At 44.8% G+C, this 11,968-nt stretch overlaps 1 protein-coding gene across 8 annotated transcripts in view; it reads right to left on the reverse strand.

The window, feature by feature from the left end:
* Nucleotides 1–4,096, reverse strand: part of Ccne2 (cyclin E2) — a 14,024-nt gene extending 9,928 nt beyond the window's left edge. Inside the window, exons 1-5 of one of the 8 annotated variants that reach the window (XM_031366623.1) lie at nt 3,974–4,096; nt 1,965–2,004; nt 1,768–1,867; nt 1,633–1,686; nt 756–907 (exon numbers count right to left, since the gene is read on the reverse strand). In XM_031366623.1, coding sequence (XP_031222483.1) covers nt 756–907; nt 1,633–1,686; nt 1,768–1,867; nt 1,965–1,978 — 320 coding nt within the window. In that variant the 5' untranslated portion in view covers nt 1,979–2,004; nt 3,974–4,096. The other 7 variants (XM_031366626.1, XM_031366622.1, XM_031366627.1 and 4 more) reach the window with 7 other exon arrangements.
* Between the last annotated feature and the right edge of the window lie 7,872 nt (nt 4,097–11,968).

Raw genomic sequence — 11,968 nt, forward strand, 5'->3', positions numbered from 1 at the left:
TTTTTTTTTTTTTGAGACAAGGTTTCTCTGAGTCCTGGTTATCCTGGAACTCTGTAGACCAGGTCGCCCTTGAATTTACAGAGATCTACCTGTTTCTGCCTCCTGAGTGCTAGGCATGCATCATTATCACCCAGCAAGGTAACTCTTAAAAGCAACACTAAAAAAATAAATATATGTATATACAAAAATAAGTATATGATCACAGTCATAATCAAGTTCCAATACTTGAAAATATAAGCAGCATCATCTATAATGATTTTTAAGGTGGAACAAAGTGTCAGGCACAGATAGTTTGACTCCTTTAATTTGCTTATTCAAGTCAAATGTCAGTTACTATATATATATTTTCTGTAAGCTATACTTCTTAATCATTATCATAACTGATAGTAAATTTGGTAAGGACTAAGTAGGGTTGTGACTTGAAACTGCTGTTCATTTAAAAATGTTCTCATTTTAACTAGACAAATTATTTAAGCTACATTTTAAAAAGTAGTTCAGTTCTGCTGTGTCTAGAAGCACTTCCCAAGCAAGTAAAGTAAAACCCAAGTTTGGGTTTTAAAAATATTACTTGCTATCATTTGCAAATATTGTCTCATGTAGAGATACATGCTTCTCAGTAAGGGAAGTACTAAAAAACAAACAAACAAACAAACAAACAAGTTTCCATATTTTATATTAAAGTCAAAAGAAAATACATAGCGTTATTTTAATTCTATCATTTAACATTTGATATAAAATTACTGAAATTATTTTACCTTAAATCTGGCAGAGGTGAAGGATTAATAAAAAGATTTTTAAATCTGTAATTTGTAAATCTAGAGAAGTCACTTGTTTCTATTTCTTTATGGGGTGTTTCAATGATAATACAAGGGCTGATTCCTCCAGACAGTACAGGTGGCCAACAATTCTGTCATTTCAAAACAAAAAGAGAAAAACCTATTAGTGCATTAAGAAACCTTGGCTTTTGTTCTGCAATTTCAAATGATATAGCCAATTTGATGTTCGTACTTTATTTTTAAAGACATATAATTCATTAGTCTTCATAAGTTAGATAACAAAGTCTGGTAATACAATACTTAATGTACTGAAGTAATAACGAATGCATTTGTAATGTAATGTAAAATAATTTTAAGAGTAGTTCTGAATCTAGAAATTTTAGCAAGGATACCTTTTTTTTAATAAAAGCTCTTTTTAAAGTGTTTTCTAATACTTGAATACAAAAACATCAAAAAATTTAGTCAAGTGAAGTCACTTGGAGAATCTTTTTGAAAGAATTACTATCTCCAAGTAAGTACATAGGAAGGGATACCAAAGCCGGGGTGCCAAACCGACAGTGATCTCAAATCTTTTTTATGCCAGCTCATTAGCTATTAGGGCCCTCCACTGTAGTCTGAAAGTGAACAAAGAGCAGTATATAGGCGGGCCCTGGTACACCAGCCAGCTCCAAAAGGGAGGGATTTACAAAAGGGAACCAGCTGCTTCTAGGCCAACTACACTGCAGCTGTAGGACTCAGGCTTCTATGAACCTCCTTCAAGTTCACCTCTAAGATCATCAGAACCTTCCCACTGGAAGGCAGTAACACATGGTTCTACTGATTCCTCCCCAGCCCACCCAGTCCAGTTCTGCATTACCCTAATCTCATACTGATGCTTCTTAGTGATCTCCTCTTTTCTTTTTTTGACATCCTGGAGAATAGAAAAAAACACGTAAACTAAGATCTCAGCAAAGAATATTTTTCCCTTTCTCCCTCTTTTTCCTTAAATCACCTGTGCTGTTTTTCTCTTCTTGGCCTGAATTATCTGGGCTTCTTGTGGAGAATCTGGCTGGTTGGGCTGGGCATGCTGCTGCTTAGCTTGTAAACGGCTACTGTGATGAATTTTAGAAAGGAAGTTTAATTAGTAAGTCATATATTTCAAAAGCAGCAGCTAATTTTGAAACATGTCTCCAAGACTAACACTGTTACCTGCGTCTTGACATTCTCTTCTTTGAGGACTATGAAACCTCTAAATGGGGGAGAAGAGAAACAAGATCAATAACATAGTCACCCATAATCTTTAAGTTCCAATTAAAACTGATTCAGAAGTTACCAGCTAACGTTACCAGAAAGTGGCCTGAACCTTTAAAAGAATACTGCACTACCTTCTGAAATACACTGGCTACCTCTCAGTAGTTTTACATACTCGCTTTCATTTCCTTAACTGTACACTGGGAACGTGAGTGCGTTAAGGAATTTGCAAAGTCCCCCAGCCCCCTTTAGACGGTCTTCGGGGATCATGCCTGCACTCCTCAGTCCACCCGGGGTGGGAAAGGCACGGCCTGGACTCGGCCGCCAGGGCCTGGACGAGCCTCCCAGAGCGGGCTGGGGGGAAGCCGGTTCCGCGCCAATTTGGAGAGAGGCTGTGGCGAGGAAGCCAGGGGTGGAGGGAACCTTCTGGTGTCACGTCCTCCAGGCTCCTTTCCCTCCTTCCCAGCCCCACCCGGCAGGCAGAGTCGCTTGCAGGGGTGACGGGACCTCAGCTCCAGGAGGGCAGAAGGAAAAGGGGGGAAGAAGATCAAAGGAAAAAACAGTGCTCAAGAGTGTCTCGTCAGGCGACCCACACCTCAATCCTCCCGCGCGGGAGACAGAGCAGCTCGCCCGTGGCCTCTCATCTGGGGGTACACTCCATCCCCTGCCTCTCCTGACAGGGACCGACCTCGGGGACCCCTTAACTAACTCCAGTCCCCTACCTCTGGTCCCCGCCCCACCCCCATGTCCCCTCTCTCACGGCTCCCGCCGGACGAGGTTCCCCTCGCTCCCGCACACCGTTGTCCCCCATACCTCCTCACCGCCAGACCCTCTACAGCTCGGCTCAGCTGGCGCCGGCGCCAACTCAATATATAGGCCTGGCCCGGCCCGCCCCGCACGCATGCGCCGCAGACTGACACCTCGGACGGCGCCTTCCCCTCCCCCCGCCCGCCCGCGCTCGCCCGCCCAGCTCGCCCTCCCGCCCGCGCGCGCCGCGCCCTGCCCTGCCCTCAGTGCGCGCGGGCGCCGAGTGGCCGTGCGGCTGCCCTCCCGGACGGCGCTCCTCCGCCCGTCTCCGCGCTTCACCTGCGCGCGCCGCGGCCGCCAGGCTCCTCCCCCATGTCGGTCGCCCGCCAGACTCCCGCACGCACGCCCGTTCCCCTCACGTCGGGGCGTCGGGCTGCGGTTCGGCTCCGCATCTGGGGAGAGGCGCCGCGGTCCCGTACAGGCCTGGGGGGGCGGGGGGGCGAGGACACCGGAGTCTCCTCAGAAGCACGGGGAGCGGGATCCCGAGGACCCGCCTCTCCGGGCGGAGCGAGCGACGCGGCGGCTGAGGAGCCGGCCAATGGCAGGAGAGGACGGCGGCCCAACGTGGAGCGGCCGCGGAATGTAAACACGCCGGAGCGCGCCGCCCGCCACGTGCGGAGCGCGAGTGGGAGCCGGGCGTGTGGGCGAGCGGGCGGGCGAGCACCGAAAGGCGCCTCAGACCCCTGTCTCCGGCCCCGCCGAGCGCCGCCCGGCTCCTCACACTCCCGTTCCGGACGCTCACCGCCTCTCGGGACCCCGGCGGGAGCGTTCCCCATCCCGGCCGCGGGGCAGGACGGTCGGCCGGCCAGCAGGCAGGCACCACGTGCGCGCCCCGCCCCGCCTCGCCCCGCCCTGCCCCGCCGCCAGCGCGCCCTGCGGAGCCCGCGCGAACCGCCTGCGCGGGAGAGCCTCCCGCCTGCCTGCCTGCCTGCGAGCGCCGCGAGGACGTGGCGGCCGCCCCGTGAGCCGGGCCCTTCAGGCCGGGTTCGCGGGGTGACACGCCACGCACAGCCTCAGGGCGGGACATCCCCCCCACCCCCAGGCCGCGGAAGCGAAGGACGGGCTCCCCAAGGCCGGCGGTCACGCGGCCTCCATCCTCGTCCGCAGCGGAGCGGAGCGGCCGCGCGGCCCGGCCAGGCCCGGCCCTTCCCGAGATGCACCTGGAGGCAGTGGGCCTGGAAGCGGCGGGCCTTTTGTGCCACGCTGTCCCTGAGAGCCTAGGGAGGCCTTGGCTTCCCTCCCGCACAGCCTTCGCACACACTTTCCGAGTCTTGGGATAGACCCTTCCACCAGCAGAAGCTTGCCTTCCCACTTTGACCCGTGGGAGACCGGATCAGAGGAGCCCCAGTACCTCGTCTAGGCCTAAGGAAAGTTCACCCAACCAGTAGTTGCTTATCAGGACTCTAGAGAGGGAGGGAGGGAGTTGCCTCCCTTTGCAGGAGCTGTCATCTTGTACAGCTTAGAGATCTGACCAGGTACTGCAAAAAAGCAGAGAGGTGTGTATGGATACCTCTCAAAATGCGCGTTAAATGAGTGTAAGTACAACTGGTGGCCTACAGCCTGTGCTCCATAGTGAGTTCAAGACCATCCTAGATTGTGTGAGACGCTGTCCTAAAAATACCAACTAGTGGCCTATGTGGGTGAGCTTGATCGCCATACACTGAAAACGATGGATGTCGTTTACACGGCCTTGGTCTTAAGTATCGTAAGTCCAATCGCATGAGTCAGTGTAAATAATAATTATGTGAGCAGAGTAGCCGGAGGGAAAGCAAAGTCAGAATGACTGAATCAACAGAAAACAAAGGTACCAAGCTGGCAGTGGTGGTGCACACCGTTAAGCTCAGAACTCAGGAGGCAGAAGCAAGGGACCTCTGAGTTTGAGGCCAGCCTCTGCCATAGAGTGAGTTCAGGACAGCCAAGGCTAGGCATCAAAACCCTGTCTTGAAAACCCAAAAATAAATTAAAAAGTAAATCAAGTTAGAAGCCTTTATACATTCAGAATGTATGTTATGTATGTTAATGTGTGTAATGTTATGTAATGCAGTTATGTTTTCTCATAGGACCTAAAGCTCAGTGGTAGAGCATTTGGCCTGTCATGGGTTTGATCCTCAGACTTGGAAGGCGAGACATGAAATAGAAAGGAAACCGTTTATAAAGTATATAATGGGAGGTAAATATGACCAAAGTTTTATCAGGCATAAAATGTTAAGATGAAATGTTTCTGTATAGCTAATATATACTGATAAACATTAAATTTGAAAATGTACAGAGACTCCATATTGACTAATCATAGAATTGATGATTAATCAACACAAGCTATCTTGTTCTTCCTCTTTAACAGAAGTTAAAAAAACAATTTTAGCCCTTTGTGGTGCTGTACACAGGCCTTTAATCCTAGCAGTTAGAAAGCAGAGGCAATGGATCTCTGAATGTGAGGTTAGTCTGGTCTACATAGCTAGATCCATGTTGGGTATTTCCTTAAGCATCATATTAAGTATTTAATTGTTCATATATAAATGGTTTACTTATTTACTTTATATGTACACTATCACTATCTTCAGACACATTAGAAAAGGGCATCAGATCTCATTGCAGATGGTTGTAAACCACCATGTGGTTGCTGGGAATTGAACTCAGGACCTCTGGAAGAGCAGTCAGTGCTCTTAACCTTTGAGCCATCTTTCTAGCCCCAATTGTTCATGTTTTTAAGTTTGCTTTTAGTGTTCTTTTTCCCCCCCTAGTCATTTACCTGCTTTAAGATATAAAATCCTGACAGATATAGTGATTCACACTTTTAATCCCAGCACTTGGGAAGCAGAATAGGTGGATCTCTGAGTTTAAGACCAGCCTGGTCTACGGAGTGAGTTCCAGAAAGCCTATGTAGAAAGACTCTGTCTCAAAAAAAAGTATAAAATTTCTTTATGCACTTAGCATTTTCTGAAGAGCCTACTGTACATGCCCTAAAACTTTGTGGCTAATAAACTTAACCTCTACAGCATTTTTTGAAGTAGTTATTTTGATTGTTTTTATGTTCGTTTTCAAGAAGGAAAAAAAAGCTACAAAGGTTCTTGAAGGCATGGGTCTCTGTTTTCGCCAGGGGTTTTTAACCTGTTGTTTTGGTTGCTGACAAGCTGAGGCAGGGTTGTTTGAGTCCAGGCTTCAAGGCTATCTGGGCAAGATAATAAAATCCTGTTTCTTTAAAGTCAAACCCAGCTGACTTACTTCTTGTCTCTGGGTCTTTGCTGTGCCTTCTCTATGTAGACCTTTCAGATTCCTTATTTTTGTATTCTATAGTTATGTCCTCTAAATAAGACAATACTTACCTATTTAAGGACTGAACCTAGCATCTGTTACATAAATGCTGTACCACTTAGCTGGATTCCTGGCTACCCTTTTAGTTTTTGTTTTTCAGAGATTGAGAAGAGATTGCCTAGACTGGCCTTGAGTGTGCAACTGCCTCAGGTTCTAACATAGCTGGGGTGTTACAGACCTGCATTTGTTCTTTTTTTTTTAACTCACTTCTAGTTGATCAAATAATATATTTTAATGAGTAAGCTATTAGATACAAATATGTTGTTAAAAATGTATGAGACATAGCCGGGCAGTGGTGGCACATGCCTTTAATCCCAGCACTTGGGAGGCAGAGGCATGAAGATTTCTGAGTTCGAGGCCAGCCTGGTCTACAGAGTGAGTTCCAGGACAGCCAGGGCTACACAGAGAAACCTTGTCTCAAAAACTAAAAACAACATCAACAAAAGGATATGAGACAAAAAAAGATGTATGAAGTAATCTGTTTTCTGAGAAGCCAAGAAATGATAGAATAGTGGCAAAGGTAAGAGAAGCTGGTATCTTATCCTTGAGGAGCTTCTATCCCAGTACATTTTTATCTCTTATTTTGATACAAGGTCTCACTAAATTGCCCAGGCTAGCCTTAAACTCACTCTGTAACCCAAGCAGATCTTGAATTTGGAACCCTGCCTTGACCTCTAAAGTAGGTGGAATTTCAGGCCTGTGCCACCAGACCTAGCATCTCTTTGAGTAAAGGTTTATAATCTGTAATCCGGAAATTTGGAAGCTGGATAACTTTTGGAATTAAGAGATTTTCAGATGTCCTGAAAGAACATAAATGAGTTTATGCATGCCACGTTTCCTGACAGCCCAGCAGGAGGCCTGAAGTAATGTATCCACAGCCAAATATAACATTTAATTTAAAAAATATATATAGAAAGAAAGAGAAGGAATGTATGTGTGCAGAAGCAAGAGGTAGATGTCAGGTGTCTTCATCAATTGCTTTCCTCTTTACATTTTGAAACAGTCTTTCACTGAACCTTAGATGTATTAGTCAGGATTCTCTAGAGTCACAGAACTTATGGTAGTCTCTATATAGTAAGGAAATTTGTTGATGACTTGCAGTCTGTAGTCCAACTCCTCAACAATCGTCAGCAGCAGCTGTAAATGGAAGTCCAAGGATCTAGCAGTTGCTCAGTCCCACAAGGCAAGCAGGCCAAGAAGAGAGTAAATCTTCCTTCTTCCAATGTCCTTATGTAGGTCTCCAGCAAAAGGTGTGGCTCATATTAAAGATGTGTGCCACCATGCCTGGATCTTGGTTTTGCTTTGTTCCCAAATGATCTTGAACTCAAGAGATCTCCCTGTCTTAATCTGGGATTCATAGCCACTATGCCTCAAGTTCTCCATGCCAAGATCCAGGTCAGAAACTTATATCTTCCAGCCTCCAGATTAGGATCACATGTGAGCCTTCCAATTCTGGATTGTAGTTCATTCCAGATATAGTCAAGTTGACAACTATGAATAGCACCTACACTAGAGCTTGCCAGTTTGGCTCAATTGTCTGGCCAGGTAAGCTAGTGGGATGCTCCTATCCCCACCATCCAGCACTGGGATCACAGGTGTACAGCACCTTTGTAGGTGCTGGAGATCTGAGCTCAGGTCCTCATGCTTGCATAACAAGTGCTTTCCATTTCTCAAGCCCCTCCTGTTTTGTTTTGTTTTGTTTTTACCTTTCTTTTTTTAATAACTGGTGTTTTGCCTGCACTGTGCACTACATGTATGTAGTGCCTTCTGAGGCCAGAAGAGGGCATCAGATCCTTTGGAATTGGAGTTTCAGGTGGAGCTACTGTGTGAGTATTACATTAGGTGTCTGGGTACTGAGATAGAAGACCTGAACCTGGGTCCTCTGGAATATTGGTCAGCTCTCTTAATGGATGAGCCATCACTTCAGTGCTCGAACCTCTATCTGTGATTCATTATTTAATACTTTAATAGTTACAGAAAAACAAAACGGCAAAGACTTTCAGCAGACTTGGGAGAGACATTAGAGAGAATTTGTGACAACTGAGTTTTAGGTCAGTTAAGACAGATTTTGGGGAGCGGTAAGTTTGTTGCCAAACTTAATGGAAGATCTTAGTTTTGAGGGCTTTTCACACGTTGATATTGCAAGAAGAACTATGGACTGAGTTTTGTTGTGGTGGTTGTTGAGACAGGGTTCTCTGTGTAGCCCTGGCTGTCCTGGAACTCACTCTGTAGACCAGGCTAGCCTCAAACTCAAGAGATGCCCCTGCCACTGCCTCCCAAGTGCTGGGATTAAAAGCCTGTGCCACCACTGCCAGGCTCTGAATTTGAATTTTTATTTTTATTAGTATGTATGTGAAAAAATGTACACCTGTGTTACAGCACACGTGGCCATCAGAGGACAATGTTTAGGAGTTTGCTCGCTTGTTTACTTTGGGATTCAGAGATTGAATCCAGGTGTCTTGATTTCATGACACACAGAGAGAGACAGAGACACTGAGACCCCCCAACAACAAAAACAGAAAAATAAGAGAAACATTAAATCTACAAGAAATGGGTTGGTCTTGTTACAGTATTTTGGCAATACTTTGGACCAAACTCAGGACCTCCTGCCTAGTAGGAAAGGGCACTGACTCACCACTAAGCTGGACCTCTAGTCCATAGGTCAAATAGTTTAGTTAGGGCATAAAAAGTCTTGGCTTTGTCAAGTCCTTCAGTAAATGCTATGCCATAAGAGTGAATGTTTTACCAATCTAGTTCTATGACTACAAGAGCCATTCACATTGTTCTAAGAATCAGAATCCAAACTTCTGGTCCTATTAACCTACACCACCCCAATGCTGGGATTACCTGCATATACCACCATACCCAATTTCATCCAGTGCATTCAGGCTTTGTACATGTAAGGCAAGCCCTCTACCAAATGAGTTACATCACCACCCCTATCAGGTTTGGCTTTTTGGGTGGCTGTCCTGGAACTCACTCTGTAGACCAGGCTGGCCTTGATCTCAGAAATCCACCTGCCACTGCCTCCCAAGTGCAGGCTTGTTTCTTAAGTGCAAGAATGTTATGGAAGATTCTTTAGGCCAGTAGTCCCTTAGGCACTTGTGTACAATTCTAGGGCTGTAAATTGACATTCTCTAGCACATTTGCCCAATATTTTCAGATCTATAAGGCTTTCTTTTGAGCTAGGTGTGCACACCTGTAAATTCTAGCCTTGGTAATCAAAGGCAGGAAGAGGGCCACAAGTTTGAGGCTAGGCTGGGTTACCCTGTTCAACTGTCCCTTTCCCTAAAACAACAAAAACCAAAAATCTTTCTTTTAAAAGTTATTTCCTAATTTCAAGTCTCCCAGAGTTGTTGAATGAAGTTTTTTGAGGTTTTTTGTTTGTTTGTTTGTTTCTCTTTTGAACAAAAGATTGATTGACCCCTTAACACTCTTAACTTTTTTTCTTTTCAGACAGGGTCACACATAGTCTAGGCTAGCCTCAAATTTGCTGTGTCAAGGATGACCTTGAGTCCCTGACCCTTCTGCCTATCTCCAGTTAGCAAATTTCTCAGTTTAACAAAGTGTTCAACATAACCAGTGACTTCCTTCCTGAGTGACACAGTCTAGACTCCTCAGAGAAAATGATGCCATATGACCATTTGAATGCTCTTTAAGACTCCTGAGATTTGTGCTTGGTTCATGGTGGCCTTAATCTGAGCCCCTTGGTGTTTCCAGGCAAGCTGGAGCAGGGTGGGGCCTGGGGCCCTATGCTACCAGGTCAACCTCTGTTGTGATTTCAGAGGATTGGTTTGTCTCAGAAAAAGCATGGTCATCTCTTTAACGACTAATCATTTCCACCTGGATAAACTTCTTCCAAAGGGGCTGGATTTAGAATGTGAGATCACTGAATAAAATATTTTGACTTTTCTATTGTTGGGACAATTTAATTCTTGAGTATGGTTGCCAAAAATTTGATGGGTAATTTTTTTTTATTTAAATTTTTTTTTAAGATTTATTTATTTTATGTGTATGAGTACATTAGCTGTACAGATGGCTCGCTCCGGCCCCGCCTCCGGCATAGTATGCTGTAGCTGTCTTCAGATGCCCATGGGTAATTCTTATCCTGGGGTTTGGTTTTAAAGGACTGGTAGACAGAGGTAACATAGACCGTATGTACTCTGCTTGTATCCCCAGGAGCTTGCACTAGTCACCACCATCCTTTTTCCCTCCTCATGTCCTCACCTCCACATTAGCCTACTCAAACCTCTCTGTGTTCCCAGTCTATAGTCTCCTGTTATCTCCAGTGTTTTATCTTTAGAAGGCAGGCAGTAAATATTGAACTGATAAAATGGGCTTCTCCTTTTTTTAAAAAAAAATTTGATTATGAAGCTGATTTTAAGTTTGGGTGTTAACATTTTACTTAGAGCTTATAAACTAAGGTTTAGTGAGGTAATTTTTTAATACATCCTTTTTGGCAAATTTTAAAAGAGGTAGTGCTCAGTGAGTAAAGCATTTGCTCTGCAGGAATAAAGGCTGGAGTTAAGAGCCCCAGCACCCAGGTAAATATTAGGTAATGAATATGGTGGCCACCTCAAGAGACCTGGAGAGCTCTAAGTTTGTCCGGCAAGAAAGACTCGACCCGGGAACTCTTCCTTTTAGCAGTTTATTTCAGGAACCTTTTAACAATGTTTCTCCCTCCTGTTCCTCCTGCCTGCTTCTCCTACTTCTGGCTTCTCCCGTTCCTGCCTCTCTCGAGCAACCAATGGCAGCAAGCTTAGCCAAATGAGAGCTTGCTTGAGACTGCTCGCTCTTGGAACGGCTCTCCACATAAGTTCATGTGAGATCCTGCCTCAGTAAAATAAAGCAGCAGCTGCTGAGGAAGACTGAGCGTCCTCCCTCCCACAACACACACACAAGATGCACACATAGAAAGACTTAATGAAAAACTGAGGTTTCATACATGTTAGAAGTAAATTCTTCCCTTTTAAAGTTCTGGCCCTTCAAATACAAATTTATTTCTACTTTAATTTGAAAAATAACAGATCAAGAGTTCAAGACCACTCTGGGACACTGTCTCAAGAAAAATAACTTGGGGGCTGAAGAGATAGCACAGTGGTTAAGAACACTGGTTAATTCTCCAGAGGACCTGGGTTTGATTCCAGGTTGGTGGTTCACAACTGTCACAACACATAATTCTACTCCCAGGGGATCTGTCACCCTCTTCTGGCCTCCCATGGGCACTGCATGCAAATGGTACACAGACATACATGTAAGCAAAGTACCCAAACAGCCTTTCCCCACAAAAGAATAGATTGGTTAAAGGAGAAAGTGCTAGTTGAAGATCACCCTTAAATTCCTTTTTATTTAAATAATGTCTCACTTTAGATGGGATAGATAGATAGATAAAAAATGTATATATGCATGTATAAACAAAGGCTTTTAAAAAGACAGGGCTTTTCTATGTAGCCCAAACTGGCCTTATATTTGCAGCAATGCTTCTGCCCCAGCAATTATTAAATATTGAGATTTCATGTGTTTGGCAACATGCCTTTAAAAATAACATTTACAGTGCATATCAAACAGCTTTTTGCACAAGCAATGCTAAACGGTAAGTACTTTAAGTTGTATTACTTTCAAGAATAATGACCATGAAGATAAAAGAATCCACCACATGTTAAGTTAAAGGACATTTTATTTACTGACAGATTAAAAAACTGTAACTCTGTGCAGTGCAAAATGCACTACTGAACAAAGAACTGGTGTTAATACACAATGTTTAAGCAATGCTACATGTTTTTTGGCAAAATGCTGTGCTGTTCATTCTGTATAAAACTGACCATCTCTGACCCAATCAGTAT

This window comes from Mastomys coucha, unplaced genomic scaffold (genome assembly GCF_008632895.1).
Source record: "Mastomys coucha isolate ucsf_1 unplaced genomic scaffold, UCSF_Mcou_1 pScaffold14, whole genome shotgun sequence".
Classification (NCBI taxonomy): domain Eukaryota; kingdom Metazoa; phylum Chordata; class Mammalia; order Rodentia; family Muridae; genus Mastomys; species Mastomys coucha.